The following is a 20,538-nucleotide window of genomic DNA, read 5'->3' as shown; positions in this document are numbered from 1 at the left end:
GTTTATGTCCAGAAATGTTCTACAGGTGTTCCCTCCAAGACTAGTAAAGGTGCTGATTTGCAACATTTAATCAAAGTATGTGATGAGTTCTCCTGAATTTGAGCACCTTGGGCTTGGAGTAAAAAAAAAATCTAGTATTATATGAGCTGCTAAATCTCATTAATTTGCCAGGGACCACCTTTTGCTCAGAAATTGAGGAGAGGTTACACAGTTTTATGACTGATCTTTGCAACATCTGATGTTGCAGACTAAACTTTTTGTATTATATTAGGTTCCTTCTTATGTTTCAGTTTTGTTTACATATGTGTTTTGCTTCCCCAGCAGTTCTGGACTGGCCCCATCCCAGGACAACCTGGAACATCTCAGGAGTAAGTAATGTCAGAAATGAATATTGCAAGATTTGGAAGTGTTCAGTGTTTTACTGTCTTTGATGCTTTTGTAAAAGCCTTTTAGACTTTTTAACTTGAAGTGAAAAACAAATATTGTTTTGATGTATTAGCTAAATAAATGACTGTTCAACACCTTCCCCTCAATGATCAGAGCAAAATGGAGTACTTTTACGCTAGAATTTTTTCTGATATCCAGTCAAGTTTTCCATAATGTCAGTTCGCAGAGCTGAGACCACTTCCATTTGATTTCCTGAATAGTTCAGTTTAATTTGAGGTAAAACACAAGCATATAAAAATGGTTAATGAAAACTCTTCTTTATGCACATTAAGATAGAAATATACACTCTCCAGCCACTTTATTAGTACACTTTGATGGTACCAGGTTGGACCCCCTTTTGCATTCAGAACTGCTGTAATTCTTCGTGGCATAGATTCAACAAAGTGCTGGAAACATTCTTCAGGGATTTTGGTCCATATTGACATGATAGCATTATGCAGTTGCTGCAGATTTGTCGGCAGCATATCCATGATGCAAATCTCCCATTCCACAACATTCCAAAAGTGTTCCATTGGATTGAGATCTGGTGACTGTGGAGGCCATTTCAGTACAGTGAACTCATTGTCATGTTCAAGAAACCAATGTGAGATGATTTTAGCTTTATTACATTGCGCATTACCCCACTGGAAATAGCCATCACTGTGGTCATAAAAGAATGTGGCGTTTAAACAATGTTCAGTTGGTACTGAGGGGCCCAAAGTGTGCCAAGAAAATATCCCCTTTACCAGTACTCCACCAGCCTGAACCGTTGATACAAGGCAGGATGGATCCATGCTTTCATGTTGTCGATGCCAAATTCTGACCCTATCATTCAAATGTCACAGCAGAAATCGAAACTCATCATACTAGACAATGTTTTTCCAATCTTCTATTGTCCAGTTTTATTGAGCCCATGTGAATTGTAGCCTGAGTTGCCTATTCTTAGCTGACAGGAGTGGCACCTGGTGTGGTCTCCTGCTGCTGTAGCCCATTAGCTGTGACTGGAATAATGGGTAGGGATAATCATTGTAGAATTTTGTCATTGTATTAGGGCAGTCAGCACTGCAAGCAACCTGACAGACATGTGAGTTAAATTTAAAGATACTGGAGACTTATTTTGGTTTTAGTGCCACACAAAGATAACTTATTTTGCACTTAGGTGGTATGATATTGATTCAATCTTCTTACAGAAACGTAAAATGACAAAAAAAAAAAAGTGTGCAATTTTTCTCTTTGCAATTGCACCAGGACTGCCATAATCCCCAACCCCCTTTCCTCCCACTCCCCTGCATTTATATCGGTATGTATAAATCAAGAAAATGAACACCAGTATGTATGAGGCAAGCTCATTGTTGCCTGATCTAGATGTGACAACATTTTTTAATGCATTAAACTGGCCACATTAATCACAAAAATTAGTGTAACTTTCCCAGTCCTACATTAATAAACATTAAAACTTTCACGTAATGTGGATATTTTAATCAAATGTGATTTTTGTTATCTGTCAAGTAGGTAAATGAAACAATACGGTTGTGGATTTTTTATGGTTTTAGTGGTTAAAGTAGGTTAATGTTTACACAAAGATTTATGAGAGATTTCTCTTATTTTTTGTCTTTAGTTCAAAAGTGTTTGACAGCATAGAAACAATTTTACAAAGTTAAAAATGATTGGCCTGAATTAGAAATGGGAAATGGTACACACACCTGATGCATTTGGTTTACTACCAAATAGGTTAATGCTCAGTAAGTCTCTTTCTGGCAAGTGCAGATATTATGACTGTAAGGTAACGACAGAAGGTGGAAATTTTCTTTCCATTTCATTACTTTACAATCTCATTGAAAAATGCATATGTAAAAAATAGAAAGTATGAAAGTAACTGTAGTCAAATTATAACAAGTTAATTCTAAAGAAGACTTTTTTTATGTGATCGTTTGTAATGATTTGCAATAACAAAATGTGAAAGCAGCCAGTCTTTTATACATACCTTGTTTCCCCGAAAATAAGCCCTAGTCAAGATCATCAGCTGAAAAGTAAGGCGTCTAAGGCCGGGTTAAATTCCGTTAAATTCCGAGGACACCTTGCCAAAATATCTCTGAAAAAGATGTTTAATGATTACACCCATCAAATCGGGGATGCGCCCATTCCAGCAGCATCGGCGCAACACAGAAATAAAATCCCTGGATGTGGCTTCAACTCATTGGAAGGTGAACACAAGCACACTCATACACTTGCCATCATTGTAGCTTCACCAAATCCCTATACCTTCATGTCTTTGGATGGAAAACTGAGCACACGGTGGAAACCTCCAAACTCCAGGCAGGGAACACAAGTGACGTGACTCCCTGCGAGACAGCAGTGCTACCACTCTGCAACCTTGCCACCCCATATATGTAACTATTAGCAGTATTCATTATTTAAACAAAGTTAACAATTTATCTGTAAAATATAACAAATATTTTAATGCATTTCATCATGAAAGCGATATCAAGTATAAATCTAAGAATTCTAAATGTTTAGAGAGCTGGAATATCATAAATGTAATGTGTTCTGTGGGGCGATGCTGCTGTCAGTTCAGGAGGAATCCTTAGAAGCACATAGCGATTTAACAACTGGGTCGGTTTTAAGATGACATTTACGACAGTCTGCTTTAATGATAAAGTAAACCACAAGGTTAAAGCCAAAATTTTCACTTTAATCACAAAATAGACATTTTCATTATGTCCTTATTTTTTTTTCTCTGTGGCTCAAATAAGCCGCCGTACATTCTGATGCTATATTGTAAAGGCGCAAAAAAAAAAAAAGATGGCACAGAAGATGGTATGTGAGACTTTTAAAAATGCATCAATGTGTCATTACTTTGGGGAATATCCATCCATCCATTTGCTAACCCGCTGAATCCGAATACAGGGTCATGGGGGTCTGTTGGAGCCAATCCCAGCCAGCACAGGGCACAAGGCAGGAACCAATCCTGGGCAGGGTGCCAACCCACCGCAGACTTTGGGGAATATGCGACTCTTGAATATAAAAGCACCATGAATGCATTTGTATGTCAGCATTTTGCTTCACCACATCGAACCATTTATCAAATGCACAACGATCCTGGAGGATCCTAAAAGCGGCTGGAGCAGCAAGAAATTCAGGGTTTGAACGTGGAGAGTTATGACGATATTCCAGAAGAGATGACATGACTGTATTTGGATAAATGTATATTGTTGTACATGAATAAATATAAGACATCCCGTGAAAATGAGCCCTAGTGCATATTTTGGAGCAAAAATTAATATAAGACCTGCTCTTATTTTCGGGGAAACACAGCACAAGAAAATCACTTTAAAAAGCTGTGATCTTTTCTGCTTCGCAGTAATATAAGCAGGAATGTCCCTGTAAATAGCATTGCAAAACTCACTACTACGTTGACAATGCTTTTACTCTGACATGCTCCCATATATTTTGCTTTTGTGTGGTCTTACAAAAACCAGTACAATAAATAAACATTTGGATAGTCATGCAGGTGGTTTAGCTGTCACATAATTCTATTGGATAATCCACTGAGGGATATTCCTGTCTCTTCTTGTCCAAAAGTCGCAATTAGACAGTTCTTACTAACATCTAAGTGACTTGGAAACAGCTATGATTTGAGCAGTGTGCACTGGCTTTGTTTTGTGAATTAGCATGATTAGTCCTCTGCCACTAGTTAGAAAAGCAGTAGGCCTCAACCTTTCAGCAAATTTTAAAATCATCTTATAAAGTTTTTAACTATTCAGGTAACCTTGAAGTGCCAAGTTTAGATATCTGAATACAACGTAATTCATAAATAACTTGCATGTATACGTTTTACGACAATCAGGAAAACAAAACACTAGTACAGTTTGTGTGCTCCTATAATGCATATACAGTGGAACCTCGGTTCACGACCATAATTTGTTCCATAATTTGGTCTTGAACCAAAGTAATTTCCCCCATAGGATTGTATGTAAATACAATTAATCCGTTGCAGACCGTCCGAACTGTATGTAAATATATTTTTTAAAAGATTTGTAAGCACAAATATAGTTAACTATACCATAGAATGCACAGCGTAATAGTAAACTAAATGTAAAAACATTGAATAACAGAGAAAACTAACACTAAGAGTTTGCGCTATAGCATTATGAACCGCTCACTAAAAACACTTTTTTTTTAAATGAGTTTTAGGTACAGGGAAACAAATGATCATTTGAAAAATTCGTAATTTAATAAAACACCAAGAAAAGTAACATTGCAACAATGCACACTATGAACCGATCACTGTAATTCATTAAATACAGCGAGGCTAAAACAATGCTCTAATCTGTCTCTTTAAAAACAAGCCCTGGTGCATTCTTTAACTACCTTCTCGGCCTTATGCATCCATCCGTTTCTCTCTCATCTCGCACGCGTCTGTGTGTGCGTGTCTCTCTCGTGCGCGTGCGTCTGTGTGTGTCTCTTGCGCACGTCTGTGTGTGTGTGTCTTTGTGTCTTTCTCGCGCACGTGCGTCTGTGTGTGTCTTTCTTGTGCGCGTGCGTCTGTGTCTCTCTCTCTCTCTCTGCACAGGGAGAGACTGAACACGTGCGGAAATCATCAGCGCACACAAACCGAAAGGGAAACTGGCTTGTTCGTATACCGAGTCTGTGGTCATGAACAGATGCAAAAGTTTGGCGAACTTTTTGGTCGTAAACCGATTTGTACGTGTTCCGAGACGTTCGTGAACCGAGGTTCCACTGTATCTTGTCTCTCACTGTACCTGCGTAATTTTAACAGTGATTACAGATGACAATTTATCATGTAAAATTTGTCCTGTTAAGATGGTGTGTGGAATAAAATGCAATTGGCACTTTAGTTCATCACCCTTTTCTTGTTTTAGTTCTTCATTATTGATGGTTTAAAATGAAAGATGCATTATTACATTCAAATCTGAAAATATTTGTTAATTGAATATTAGATACAATACAACAGTGGTCACTTTATAAATTAGCTAAAATATGAAAGTAGTGTGTGTTTTGACTGCTCAGTTAGTGCTCATTAGTCAAATCCTCCTGTTTGTGTTAATTTCCAAAAATCAGCAGTGTTTAATAAAGAACTATTACATTCTATTTACAATGCTAATAATTTCTTTCAGTGTGTGATATGCATTGTTATGTTACCTAACTTTTTCAACACTTTTGTCTACCCTTCTAATTTTTCAACCCTGATGGATAACATACAAGATTGAGTAATGTTATAGTATCCCTTAACAAGACTTGTGAGCTATTATTATATAAGCTAAATGTTTTTGGACTCTCCATTAATGCTTGTATTTATTTGTTTTTTTTTTTTTTTTTGGACTCCATATTTATGTATTTATTTGTTTGTTTGTATATTTTACAGCATCAAGCCATTTGCACAACAAGGCTATGCCATGCAAGGCCCAGTTCCGCCTCAGATACCTGGTAAGGACATAACTGGCGTACCCACTTGGTGCTCCACTTGAGTTTTGTTTCTTATTTAGAATTTGTGACATGTGGTGCCATCATTCTTGATTATTTTGTTTTAGTTTTATGTTTGCCACACTTCATAACACCACTTGTAAAACGTTACCATATAGCAGAATTTTGCCCAAGGAAAATTATAGAAAAAAAGTTTAAAGGAATACTCCACCCAAAGTTGTTCTATTTAATGGATGTTTCACTATTGTGTGCTGTTGTTCATTATTGGACCACTGCTGGTCCTCATCAAAGCCAGTTGTTTCATACATTTTGTGATCTCTGGTATCCAAAAAAACATGAAATTCATTTTTTTTCGTGGACATCATTATAAACAAGAATGAGTAAGTTTCAGATAAAAAATTATTTTTTAACTTGGACCACCGGGACCCACTAATTTCTGAATGGTGTATTTGTTGCTTTGTGCCAGATTTACAGTTATTTCCAGTTTTACAGCTAGAAAAATATAAATAAGTCTACCTAAAAAATAGTGGAGCAGATGCTGTCAAAGTTAGACAAAGCATGAAACCAATATTAGCTTAGCATTTATTATTTCTCTAGTCTGTCTGAGACTTTAAAGCAAATGCTATCAAAGACAACATTTCTATCTTGGTTCTGTCTTAGCCATATAGTATCTGCTTGCTTATTAGAAACAGCATCTGTGACAGGTTTTCAGATGTTATGATCATCACAATGATAATTTCACTAATCCTCAGTTTACTGATACCTTATGTGCATCTTATAGGTTATGAGCCTCTTGCTGCCCCTCTTCCGCCTGTAGCTACTGCTGTGCCAGTGTGGCAGGATCGTACCATTGCCTCCTCTAAGCTACGAATGCTTGAGTACTCTGCCTTTATGGAAGTTCAGCGGGATCCTGACACAGTAAGTAAGAAGTCTTAGTAAGTAATTAGTCTACTCCTTGCTGTTGTACAGATATTAGTTATAAACAACTGATCAAATCAACTGCACGTATTTGTAAACTATACAGATCTTATACGACACTCAGTCTGTCTTGCTATCTAAGCTATAATTTTCTCTCTTACTTTTAAAGTAAGTATTGTTAAATTGCGAATATGGAAAGTTTTCTGTTATTTGTTTTCAGTAGAGATATGATACCTCAGCCCATAGGACTCAAACCATCTTTAAAATACCACCTTGTAAGCAAATCTGTTTCATTTTATTAAAAAAGGAAATGATTTTTTATAATTGTATACACATCATAATTCTGACTTAAAGTCGCTCTACTGCCTTTCGTTGTATACAGTGCTCTTTCAAAAACTGCATGAAAGCAAGTGGGAATTTTTCACAAACAAGTTTTCCACCCACATGCCATAAACATGCATACAATGTTAATTGGTAAATCTAAATCTGTCTCTTTTGAATGCGAGTCGGCCTTCCCTACAGTGAACCGGCACCCTTCAGTAAGGTTGGATCCGGCAACCTTGAATTGAATTAAGCCAGTTTAAGAGTGTCATTTAACTGTACATTTTTTAACTTGGCCAAGTGAGCGAACAGTCATGTTTATGTGGGTTTGCCCTGTTAGAAATTGCATCGTGTCTAACACTGTTTCCTGTCTTGTGTTAAATTCAAAATGTATTACGACTGAGAAATGGAAAGGTGGGTTAAGAAATGTAAAGAAAATGTACAGTTTTTTTTTTTTCTTTCTTATTGGAGCTTGAAAGTTAACTGGTTTCATAAGAGTAGCAACAAATGCCATCCGATATCTTTAATAGTATAAGCATTCAAAATGTTGCTGCCCTTAGGGTTATTTTTACAAAGTTTTGCATTTATAAAAAATATTTTATTTTTAATTTCAGTGAGTTAAAGATGTAACTTGCAACTGTTCAAGAGATACACTCACCTAAAGGATTATTAGGAACACCATACTAATACGGTGTTTGACCCCCTTTCGCCTTCAGAACTGCCTTAATTCTTCGTGGCATTGATTCAACAAGGTGCTGAAAGCATTCTTTAGAAATGTTGGCCCATATTGATAGGATAGCATCTTGCAGTTGATGGAGATTTTTGGGATGCACATCCAGGGCACGAAGCTCCCGTTCCACCACATCCCAAAGATGCTCTATTGGGTTGAGATCTGGTGACTGTGGGGGCCATTTTAGTACAGTGAACTCACTGTCATGTTCAAGAAACCAATTTGAAATGATTCGAGCTTTGTGACATGGTGCATTATCCTGCTGGAAGTAGCCATCAGAGGATGGGTACATGGTGGTCATGAAGGGATGGACATGGTCAGAAACAATGCTCAGGTAACCCGTGGCATTTAAACGATGCCCAATTGGCACTAAGGGGCCTAAAGTGTGCCAAGAAAACATCCCCCACACCATTACACCACCACCACCAGCCTGCACAGTGGTAACAAGACATAATGGATCCATGTTCTCATTCTGTTTACGCCAAATTCTGACTCTACCATTTGAATGTCTCAACAGAAATTGAGACTCATCAGACCAGGCAGCATTTTTCCAGTCCTCAACTGTCCAATTTTGGTGAGCTCGTGCAAATTGTAGCCTCTTTTTCCTATTTGTAGTGGAGATGAGTGGTACCTGGTGGGGTCTTCTGCTGTTGTAGCCCATGTTGTAGCCTCATGGTTGTGCGTGTTGTGGTTTCACAAATGCTTTGCTGCATACCTCGGTTGTAACGAGTGGTCATTTCAGTCAAAGTTGCTCTTCTATCAGCTTGAATCAGTCGGCCCATTCTCCTCTGACCTCTAGAATCAACAAGGCATTTTCGCCCACAAGACTGCCGCATACTGGATGTTTTTCCCTTTTCACACCATTCTTTGTAAACCCTAGAAATGGTTGTGCGTGAAAATCCTAGTAACTGAGCAGATTGTGAAATACTCAGACCGGCCCGTCTGGCACCAACAACCATGCCACGCTCAAAATTGCTTAAATCACCTTTCTTTCCCATTCTGACATTCAGTTTGGAGTTCAGGAGATTGTCTTGACCAGGACCACACCCTTAAATGCATTGAAGCAACTGCCATGTGATTGGTTGATTAGATAATTGCATTAATGAGAAATTGAACAGGTGTTCCTAATAATCCTTTAGGTGAGTGTATGTACAGTAGATGAAACATAAAGTAGCATAAAAAAAAGCTGTGAAGACTGTTCAATGTGCTAAATAATTTTGAATTTTAATTAACATATTGCCCTCTTATGTTGTTAACATCAGCTTTATATTAAACAGTGGGAATTTTGTGTGGTGAATTTTGCAAATCTATATATATAATTCACTAAAGCAAGACAACCATGGAAAGCACGCCGGAAGGGGGTGTGAATTCACTAAGCCGCTGACAAGTAAGACACCTATGGCGCACGCAGGAATGAGCCACGCCGGAGATGAATCGTCATATGCGGTGTGTAAAACGGTTTGCGAGGGGTATCCCATGGGATCCTTAAAACAATCCTTTACAACTGAGGTTAAAACAGAATGAAGTAAGCAGTCTTTAAAAACCGAGTTTTCGGTTACGATGCACGACCGCGTGCACCATAACAAACTGTTTTACACGCTACATACAGCAATTCGCATCCACAACAAACATGCGTCGTCTTAGATTCTCCAGCAGGAACACGAAAAGTCTACGTGAGTCACAGGTGCATCTGGACTGTGCAAAGACGACAACGACTCAAGTGACAAGTTGGAGGTGGGCACATGAGCGATGGCGGTCCGCCAGTTTTCAGTCACGGACGATTGTGTGTTGGTTCGTTCCGTGCATTGTTGCAATGTTGCTTTTCTTGCTGATTTATTACCAATTTTTCAAATGTTAATTTTCTCCCTGTGCTTAAAAATCATTAAAAAACCGGCCTGATTATGCAGCGTATGGTACGCGGGTTGGCTAGTGTATTATAAAATACATTGTGGTGAAGTCATCTGAAATATGAATCAATCAGACACCCTCTGTCTGCCTGTACATGAGCATTTTTTGATTCAGCAAATGTTTGATCCAGAGGTCTTAATAATAATATGTAGTTTGCAATAGCAGAACAAGTTTTGTCAAACTGTATGTATGCACACTGTTGTTGATTCGTGGTCAGAATTCGTGGTCTTGTTTCATAGGACTGACTATTAAGTATCGCAGAAACCTTGAAGATAATAAATCTTAGCACATCCCCTCCATTCAAAGTTACCCTGATCTTTACTGATCTTAATTTGCCACACTCACTGCTATAGACATTGTATCAAATTCCCTAGAATTTTTTTTAAAGATCATCCAATCCTGAATTTTTACATAAAACCTTAAGCTGCAATTCCTAAGTGGCTTTGTTTGCAAAATGGTTATGAATGAATGCATCTCATTTAATTTTCAAAAAGGCATTGTGGGTTTTTTTTTTTTGCAGTAAAGTATACACAATATATTTATCTGTAGCACTGCTTACAAACGAAACTTGTTGGAGCATAAACACACTGTTATCTAAAGTCAGATATGCGAATTCTCTTTTCAGCATTTTTTGTTTAAAGGATACCAGATTAAATCCCAACCCTGCTGTTTGGTGACCCTGACACACAAATAGAAGAATATGTCCATACTTGATGAGTTGTTCAAAAAACAGATCTCCATGTAAAACAAAATTTGCTGACATGATATTCAGTTAAAAGTGTCTTAGTGAGCTACATACTTGTGCTTACATATTCTATGAACTTCTTGCTCATTAGCCAAATGTATTCTTACCACATCTGCGTTTGTGCTTTTTTTTTACAGTTCAGCAAACACTTGTTTGTCCACATTGGACAGACAAACCCCTCATATAGTGACCCCTTGCTGGAAGCAGTGGATATCAGGCAGATCTATGACAAGTTCCCTGAGAAGAAAGGAGGGCTGAAGGAGTTATATGAAAAAGGCCCTCAAAATGCCTTCTTTCTAGTCAAGTTTTGGGTAAGTTAGTTTTAGTTTGATTAACAAATGGTAATATAATCCTAACAGAAGCACTTGTACTATGGAATTAAAGCTTTGATGTTTCTGCTACTCAGCAGGGTTATGCCTTCAATCAAGTATGCTTTAACAGTTCTTGGAGTCCATTAGATAGCTTTTACCTAAAACCTTGCAGCACATTACACAGCTTCTAGTTGTAGGGGATGTCAAACTTAACAACAGCAGTTGTTGGATCTCTTTACCTTGAGAATGTCCGATTACACAGCTAGGAATCTAAGGGGATACCAAATTACATGACTCCATGCACATTTTTCAGCATCCAATAATGTGTGGCCTAGCAACAACTGGCATCCATACAATGGCTTTCCAAGTATGACAAGTTGGCCAAAGTCTCAGCCCTTGTATGTTTATTTTTTGTGGTACTACAAATGTGAGAGAGGGGCTTCTGTTCTGTGTACACAGCCAAAAATGCCCACTATACCTCTTCCCTTGTGGGACAATACTTGTATGTTCTGTACTTGAATGCTCTCACGTATAAGAAGACCCTCTCCCTATAACTTAAGGTAAAGTCCAATTTTGTCAGGGCAAGGTACAGACCAGTTTGACAGAGTTACTGGAGATGTCAAACTGCTGTCAAGTGACTGTCCTCACTAAGGTTATGTATGTGTAGGATATGACTGAAAATCTTTTGAAAAATTATGTAATGTGATTGGGGTTTAAATTTATGTATTTATTGGCAAGTACATTCCAGCTAAGTTAATTCAACTATAGTAATAATTTAGGAGGGGGAGGAGAATGGGAATTTTTGTACATCACCTGTATTATTTATGAATTTCTGCTTCAGTATTTGTTGCTGGGAAAACAGGCAGATTCCAGCAAAAGAGTTCTGTCAATCCACGCATTTTTTTTTTGTTTACTGTCTTGTTTGACATGTTAAGAGTATCACTAACGTTTGTCCTCAACATGCAGGCGGATCTTAATAGCAGTGTGCAGGATGGACCTGGTTCCTTCTACGGAGTGAGCAGTCAGTACAGCAGCAGTGAAAACATGACAATTACAGTGTCCACAAAGGTCTGCTCATTTGGGAAGCAGGTTGTTGAGAAAGTCGAGGTAAGAGATTTACATTTAATTAGAGGCCTACTTTAGCTTGGAAACACTTTTACATTTTTAACAATAATAAATAAATAAAAATAATAAGGATGTAAAAAGCATTGAAATAGCATAAAAGCCAAAAAAAAACCAATATTAATCCAAAATAGGAATACTACAAGAAAAGAATATCCTAACAAACAAACAAGATCATTTATGATACTAACATACTGTATATCTTCCTGGAAATCCGAACAGAGATGGAAATCTGAAAGAAAGTTCAGAAAGTGAGGGCAAATTAAAAAGCCTTCTTGAACAAATGAGCTTTAAGTTGTTTTTTCGAAAGAATTTATTGAGTCAGCTAATCTCATTAATTTAGGGAGGTTGTGCCACAGTCAGGCGCTATGGAGCGCAGGTCGTTTTGGGCCAAAATAGAATATTAAGATGCAGGGAAACCAGTAAAGGATGAGATGGATGGGTGTTATTTGCTCACTTCTGTTGGTTTGTGTAAGAACTCTTGTAGCAGACTTCTAAACCAACTAGAGCTGTGATTACAGATTAGAATTTGGAAGTTAGTCATTAATAACTCATTAATGTAGTGTTTGGTACAGCTTTATGGGATAAATCCAGGGATGCATGTGTTTTTTTTTTTGTTTTGTTTTTCCCTTCCTCCTCTAAATTTCATTTTTATACCCAATACTGTCAGGATAAGGTTATGCCTGCATGTGTACTCTTATGCAGGGTAAGGACTCTGTTTACACCCACAGCTGCTAAGATTGGAATAATTTGTTGAAAAAAAAAATCAACCCATAGGTTTTAAAGTGTCAAGGAACAAAATTATTTTAACTGTGCAAGTCTCTTGTAGGCAATTTAAACGTGTCTGTTGGTTCAGTATCCTAAATTCATTAGATTACTTCACATCAGACTTGATGCAGCTATCCTCTGCTATGATAAGTCCCTGAATGCCGCATGTATTCTGACTCCATAACTTCAATGTTTCTTCACAGACAGAATATGCCCGGATGGAAGGTGGTCGCTTTGTGTACAGAATTCATCGTTCACCCATGTGTGAATACATGATCAACTTTATCCACAAACTCAAACATCTGCCAGAGAAGTATATGATGAACAGTGTGCTTGAAAACTTCACCATTTTACAGGTGACTCTCGAGGTTATGTGATCTCCAGTTAAAATAGTACAGAATGAGTAGATTTGCATTGCAGTATTTGATTTAAGTACATGCAAAAAAATCAAGTTGTAAAAAAAATAAAGTGCTCCACTTAAGAGTACCAACTAAAACTGTAGTACTTTAAAAACAAGTAAAAATAGTTCAAATAAAAAAAAAATTAAGTGTTTCTAGTCTGCCTTCTTAATAACAAAAAATGTATATTACATCTGATAAATGCTCTGGAGTGCTTTTATGTGCAGTTCTCTGTTTCTCTACACAATTCTAGCTGTATAGTACAATTTAGCAACTCGAGCCCCATCAATTCATTTCCTTAGTTCCCAGTCTCCTTGATTTTTTCTCCTTTTTCTGTGTTATGATTAAGTATAAAAGAGAAACTAGTTCAAAGTTTTCCTTACCTGCTGTTTATAGCCATTGACTGCAGAAGCACTATTCTCCAAAAAAGCTCCCAAATTATTTTTACAAATTTGCTAAGCATAGTGCTATTTAAAAAGGGTGGAGTGGAGTAAATAGAAATTTAGTTTACTAACTAAGCAACTTAGTATCATTTGAAAGTAATTTAAATAATTTTACTCACATCATTGCCTTCTCTTAGCTTATACATCACAAACTAAGCTTGTCTGGTGTTAATGATATTAAATATAAGAAAGTGTCATTTTATATTTCTGTTTACCACTCATGCTTAAAAAGTATTCATTATTTTTACATAACATGCATATTCAGGAGTATAGAACAAAACTCTCCTAGTATTTGAGGCTCTACACCATAGCACGCCAATTTCACTATTGATAAAAACTTTTATATGTAGTAACTGTGGCAAAAGATAAAATCAGTCTTGAAAAGTTCCCATTTGAGAAATTGTACTCTTGTTCCCATTAGTCAAAAAACTCCTGCCTGCAATAAATTTTAAACATTACCGCAATTAATATTGTTTTTTTTTTATTTCCACTTGCATATCTCCAAGCAAAACATTAGTTGAATATGTACGTCCATAGTTTGGCTAAATGAAGCTTCTTACTCTTTACTTTGTATTCTTCTTGTTTATGTGGTTAAAAATTTAATGCGGATGCAATAGTGTCCCTAAGTTGACGTGAGTAGAGCACATTAAATGGTGTCTCACGCAGTTAGTGTGTGTGTGTGTGTGTGTGTGTGTGTGTGTGTGTGTGTGTGTTTACATGGTAGTTGGCCTGTTCTAAGACTCTCCAAAATACACATTTCATTTGTTTATCAAGACTATGTTTTGTCACTTGTGTTTGACATACCTGAAAAGAATTACTCTAGCTTGCATTCTTAGGCTTTCAGTAATGTACTTTTGTTAATCAAATCTCTGATGCTTCATTTTATCATATTGCTGATTTCATTTGAAATTTCACCCAAACATACAGTCATGAAAAAAGCAAATACAACCAATGAAATGATACTATCATTTGTAACACAGGTAGACATACCAAGATTTGATCTTCACTTAAAAAGTATCTATAAATAATGGTGATATACTTAAAAATGACTTTACATAAATTTATTCAACAGAAACTAATTTTTCCACTGATGGAATGGCATATTTGTTAATAGATATATAATAAATACAATAATAGATGGTAATGACAACTGGGGTAGTGGCTTCCTATAACTGACTAGCTGTCTCTGGCTTTGACTGGGAGAAGGCTTTTCCTACTCCTCCAAGCAGATGTCCTTCATCTGTGTGATGTCTGAGTGGTGTCTTTCATGCGCAGTACATTTCAACTCTTCCCCGCAGCAGCTCGATTGGATTCAGATCTGGGCTTTGACTTCTGTATTCCAGAGGCCTTTATTTCTTCCTTTCCAGCCATTCCTTGGTGGATTATCCTGTGCAAGGCTTTTATCTACTGATAGACAAACTGACATTACCCTCAAGTAGTCTCTGGTACAGTGAGGAATTCGTAGTGAATTCTGTGATGGTGAGCTGTTCAGGCTCTGATGCATACCATGACATTACCACCATCATGATTTACAGTTAATAGCGGGTAGAATTCTGTCTTTTCTATATTTAATCCCATAAATCACACAGTCATTTTTTTAAGATGGTGCTTCAGCAGACATTTTTATAGAATAAAATATGAATAATTTTCAACATCATTGACTGATCTTAAATTAGACTACTTTTAAAGAATTTGACTTTTCAGAAATATACATTATATACAATTACAAGGTAAGCAGCTTTTTCTTTTATGTTAAAGTGAAATGTTAAGGTTATACAAAGACGGGTTAAAATTTCATAATAATAATAATTCTTTACAGGGAATTCAAACAAGTACTGCTTGTAAGCTCAAGGTGCATGCCGTTCTTTTTGCAGAATCTTACTTAATGTGCACTGATAACTTTTTTTTAAGAGAAATGTCAAATAAATGAAAGGGATGCTCTTAAACTTTAGAAGAAAAAAACACAGCGGTCCCACCTCCATAAGTCCTATCCTACAAATGACTGAGAATGATCATTTAGAGTTAAGAAATGTCAATCAAGCTTCTATTTCCTACATTTAATTATGCTTTGCAAATAGCCTAAGCATCTGTTTTGTGTTGTTTTATACGTTGATAGAATGTGTTTTAGAAACATGCCTGCTTACTATAGTTAAATTGGAATGCATATTTAAAGTCGTAAGCAAAATCATTGGGGTTGATCAGAAATCTGTAAAAGCAGACAGTGTCCTGACAAGTGTTTACTACGTGATTAATGAGCCCCCTTATCGCCCCTTGTATTATATATTTCATTTTAGCAATTGGTATTGAAACCTGTAGTGGAGAATTAAAACACCTTCATTAATTAGGCTGTTTAATAGTTAATAAGTACAGTAGCTCAACAAGAAGATATACTGTATTATGAACACATTAATTTATTTTACTAAAAAGTTTCTTCTTCAGCTGATATTTTTTCTACTTCTAACTGCTCAGTTAAAGTTCACCTTCAAAGTTTATAAATATAAATAATGTTAATGTGTATCACATAGTAATTCAAATTTTTTGTGGAATTTCTTTTTGATTTTATTAAACACTTTTTACATTTTTATATTTTCTGTGTTTTGCTTATAAAGTGTTTTTTATTTATTGTTTGTTTGGTGTCACTTGAGTGCTTAGAAAGGCACTTTGCATAAATAAAATGTATTATTATTATTATTATTATTAACACTTGAAATATCTTCTCTTGGGTAGTTGTCAGTGGGCTCTATTTTACAGCCATGCAAAATATATTAAATCTTCTAAAAACTGAAAATTAGATTAACTTAACTTTTTTTGTTATATTCAAACATTAAATAAGTATATTGAGTGAAAACATAATTGCTCATTAATGTGAAGTTTAGTAACTATTGCATATGGTAAAATTCCTTGTGTATCTTGAACGTTTTCTTCATATTAACCAAATTAGTGGTACTGATATCAGACATAATGGGGAGTCCCAGTTGCTGCAGAGTCAGCTCTTCTGTAAGACACGTGTTGTCGAAGGAAGATGTTTTTCCAAAGTGCTACTAGAAACATCAAGGGGTGCTCCTCCATTCCTTGACTCCCTTTCCCAAAGTGGCTGCTTTACTTGTCATTTTCTTTCTTTATTTATTTTGTGTTCTTTTCCTCAGGTGGTGACAAACCGTGATACCCAGGAGACTCTACTATGCATAGCTTTTGTGTTTGAAGTTTCAACGAGTGAACACGGTGCCCAGTATCATGTCTACCGGCTTGTCAAGGACTAGGAGAGTCCTGGAAGACAACCTGCCTTAAAATGCTGCCTGACAATTTCTAAAACCAAAAAAAAAAAAAGCCAAACAAAGAGGTTTTATAGGACAGTGGGTATTTTCTACTTCAGTTACAGTTTTGTAAAATAGGAAATGTATGAAGTTTAAAAACTATGCACTATTTTGTGTAAGAACAAGTCTTTTTGTATTTAAATGTTAAAAGAATGATAAAATAGGCTGTCTTGGTAATGTTCCTTGCAATGTTTTTTCTTTTGTTATTTCATTTTTTCAGGGATAACTTTTGTTTTTGTATTGAGGAAAATTGAATGTGTGGAAGAAAGTTTAGGAAATGTAAAAAAAAAAAAAAAAGAGAGAGAGAAATGGAAAGTGAAAGAGTGAAGCTATTAGACGTGTGTCTGTGCTCCTCATTTCACAGGCCGGCTCAAAAGTGTGTGACTGGCTGGGCAGCTTTTATTGAACTGGAAGGAAGCTGCAGGGAGGATTTCTAACGAGGCAGCGTAAGATGTTGATACCCCATTTTACGTGTGGTGTTCAGCAAAAGCAGTGGTGTATCTAGTAGCAGAGATCGTGTCACAAAGCAGTAAATTCATGTTTCCCCCACATTTTAAATTTTGTTCACATAATTATGTTTTCCAACTTGCAGCTTATATGATTTTGAAACTTTTTGAGGGGGAGTTTTATCAGGTGTCCCCAAAGACATTCAGTGTTTTATTTTTTAACAACACCAGGCAGGATATTCTGTTACTTAACTTATTGAAAATGATGATGATGATGATATACTTACTTGCTCATAAGTTCTCCTCACTTTGCAAATTTGTAAAACTTGATCTCTAGAATACTCTTCGACTGTAAATCATTGGCAGGCTAAAACCTGATAAAAAAATGACTCAAATCTCTTTTAAACTGAAATACAAAACTCCACTTCTAGGTCTTGGCTTTCCTTTTGCACAGAGCTCCAGACTGCTGTGATCTAATGATGTAATCTTACCTCCAAAGCCCTTAGTGGGCCAATATATTCAACGTATTTGACAGTTGACTAAGTCTTTATTGCAGTCGACCAGTTGTTTTTTGTTTTTGTTTTTTTAATAAACAGATGCAGTTTAAAAAAAAAAAGTCAGTCTGTGGCAGTGTGTCGTCATGGTGTGCCAGTGGCATTTTGAGTACATACTTCCTACATTAACTTGAACTTTGACCTAAAGAAGGAAAGGCAGCAATGCAGCCATGTTAAATTATTCAATTTAGAACATACTGTGGATGGTTTTTAAATATATATATATATATTTTTTAATTATTTGAGGATAGCTTTTATCAAAGGATTTTAGCAATAGTAATTGGGATATAAATTGTGTAGTCCAGACGTCATTCCTCAGATTTACATTTTTTTTCACAGCCACTGCAATCAAATTTCTGACCCAGCTTTACCGCAGTCAAGAGTTACAGAGGAGCAGCAGTAGTGTGTGAAGAGTAGGAAGTCATCTTAAACAGGGCACCAGTCTGTCAGAACAGAAAACAATTTTGTTCCGCACTTGGGTCACGATTTTCCTCCTAAAACGTGAATTAAATATTGGTATGTTTAATAAAGCTGTTTGGAGTTTTTCTATTTGAAAGGCGGATGCTGATAAACATCACTGCTAGTCTTGGAGAGCCTCCGGCTCAGCTCAGTGGTTTGTATCACTTGTGCTGCAGTGCTCCCTAGTGGTTGATACTTGTCAGGCTGGTATGTGGTGTTGCTTACTCTGTTCTGGCCAGCTGTCTGATGGCCTCACACATGACAGGAGATGCAGTCTCTTGAAAGCTTTGATTTTTGTTTAGTTCAGTGGCCCAACAGTAGACGACTGGTCCCTATTGATATTTCTATCATGGCCTTGCATTTCCCTGTTGCTGCCTTTACTGTTTTGCATTGCTATTGACTGGGGTGTTTTATGTGGAAACCTCTAATGGTGGCCCCTGCTTCCTCTTGGAAAGAAGGGATAAATCTGCTATCTAGATACAGCGGTTCAGATCATGTTTGATTTTTATTATTTCGTTAAACCTTCTGGTTGCTCCTCTCCTAAAGCACTATCACTGAATGGTATTAGATACTTGGTAAAGTGAGAAAATACTGGTTGTGAATTAATGTATGCATATGTTGGAAATGATGTTCTAACTCAAGTATAGAAAAGTTGAATATTTCAGAAGTGTTTTTCCACAAGTGAAAATGTATACAGGGAACTCCAGAAATACTCCTGATTCACTCCACCACTTGTTTCCCATTCTTTTCTTTTTAGTATGCCAGTCTTGTTTAAACAAAATTAATGTTTTAAGATGTTTTTATTAAACAGGATGCATGGAGGTACATTAAGCTGGAGGGAAAACAATCACTGTCCTCAACATTTAGTGAAAAGGCCAAAGTTTTGCTTTTTGTAGAAACATTAATGCTCGTTAAACTCTTTTGCCGCCTTGTTACCTGGCCTCGACCTTGATCTAGCATTAAATTGTGTTCCCCTGCTGTGTACTGTTAGTTGTGAGGGCATCGAAATGGGCAATTCTAACCAGCAGGTATCTGCAAGAATGAAAATGCTGGATCAGATTATGGACAGCACTGCAAGTGACTAAAAAGAGCTGTTGCCCCCGGCTCTTTTGCTTTGTGTTTTTTTTTTTGTTTTGTTTTTTTGTTCTTGCTGTAGGCAGCCGCTTGTCACCCAGACAAGAATCATTAACTTTAAATTTTTTTGAGTGTGAGATTCAGTCTGCCACAGTTTATACCCATTTTGTTTGCAAGGTAAGGTGTGTTTTGTTTGAAGTGGGAGGGGAGGGTGGGCGTTCTGTTGGCTGGTATTATCTGGCTGTGGTTCCTACATTTGCATTGAATTCTTGTATATTGTGTTGTCTAAGATGTGAGGGGTTGTATCATATAATCGATGTATTGTGTATAACCTTCAAATAAAAAGCATGGTGCTTATGGAGCCATTTGTTTCTCAAACTCAAGTGTGCCCAGTGATTATTAAATTATATTTGTTAGTTGTGTGCAGTTTTGAAAAGAATACTGAAGGATTCCAACATGGCGCACTTAATTCAGGTAAGCCAAATTAGAGGACAGCAATTCATCAAGAGGGAGATGAGGTTTCCTTCTGCCATGAAGTGGGGACCAGTGAGAGGTTGGCAGAACAGCCATTGTTCGGAATGACCGTGAGTATTAAAAGTGTCTGAGTAGAAACAAATGGCCTGAAGACTTCTAGGCTGCATATACAGAGATAGCTGAGCTCCACAAGGAACTGGGAGATATTAGTGTTAAGATGAGCCGATCAGGTCAGAGACATAAAACAACTTCCAAGTCATATAAATCTTGGAATATTTTAAAGATTATCATTGAAAACTGAATACAGTATGGCACAGTTAGAAGATTACAACTAGATATTTCTGTATTTTAATTTTTATAGATTAAACATCAGTTTGATTTTCAAAATGCATTGTGGATTTTGAAGCACACAATCATTGTAAAGTTGAATAGTATAATTAGCAAGTTTTTATTTGTTAATGTTTGTTAATGATAAATGTTCTTTGAGATTTTTCAGAAAAGGGAGGCTGAAGTTTTGAGGTAAGGTGGTCATCGTCACTAATCATGGCGCTGGAGAAGGGCGATGTATTTCGTGGCATTTTAGGGTCATTATTGTCACATGTACAGAGTACAGTTAAATTCTTATTTGTATTTGCTAAACAACAAGCTACACATCACCATGTGCAAGTAAGAAAGGACCCTT

At 36.6% G+C, this 20,538-nt stretch overlaps 1 protein-coding gene across 2 annotated transcripts in view; it reads left to right on the top strand.

The window, feature by feature from the left end:
* The window catches only part of tead3a (TEA domain family member 3 a), a 168,312-nt gene extending 148,552 nt beyond the window's left edge, over nucleotides 1-19,760 (top strand). The window contains exons 9-15 of one of the 2 annotated variants that reach the window (XM_039748751.1): nucleotides 325-368; nucleotides 5,813-5,874; nucleotides 6,653-6,789; nucleotides 10,631-10,804; nucleotides 11,771-11,911; nucleotides 12,898-13,050; nucleotides 16,682-19,760. In XM_039748751.1, the coding sequence (XP_039604685.1) occupies nucleotides 325-368; nucleotides 5,813-5,874; nucleotides 6,653-6,789; nucleotides 10,631-10,804; nucleotides 11,771-11,911; nucleotides 12,898-13,050; nucleotides 16,682-16,795 (825 nt within the window). In that variant the 3' untranslated portion in view covers nucleotides 16,796-19,760. Of the gene's footprint in view, nucleotides 1-321; nucleotides 369-5,812; nucleotides 5,875-6,652; nucleotides 6,790-10,630; nucleotides 10,805-11,770; nucleotides 11,912-12,897; nucleotides 13,051-16,681 lie in introns of both variants that reach the window. The other variant, XM_039748750.1, reaches the window with a different exon arrangement.
* The last annotated feature ends 778 nt before the right edge of the window (nucleotides 19,761-20,538 follow it).

This window comes from Polypterus senegalus, chromosome 3 (assembly GCF_016835505.1).
Source record: "Polypterus senegalus isolate Bchr_013 chromosome 3, ASM1683550v1, whole genome shotgun sequence".
Classification (NCBI taxonomy): domain Eukaryota; kingdom Metazoa; phylum Chordata; class Cladistia; order Polypteriformes; family Polypteridae; genus Polypterus; species Polypterus senegalus.
This window is presented reverse-complemented; position numbering and strand designations above follow the sequence as displayed.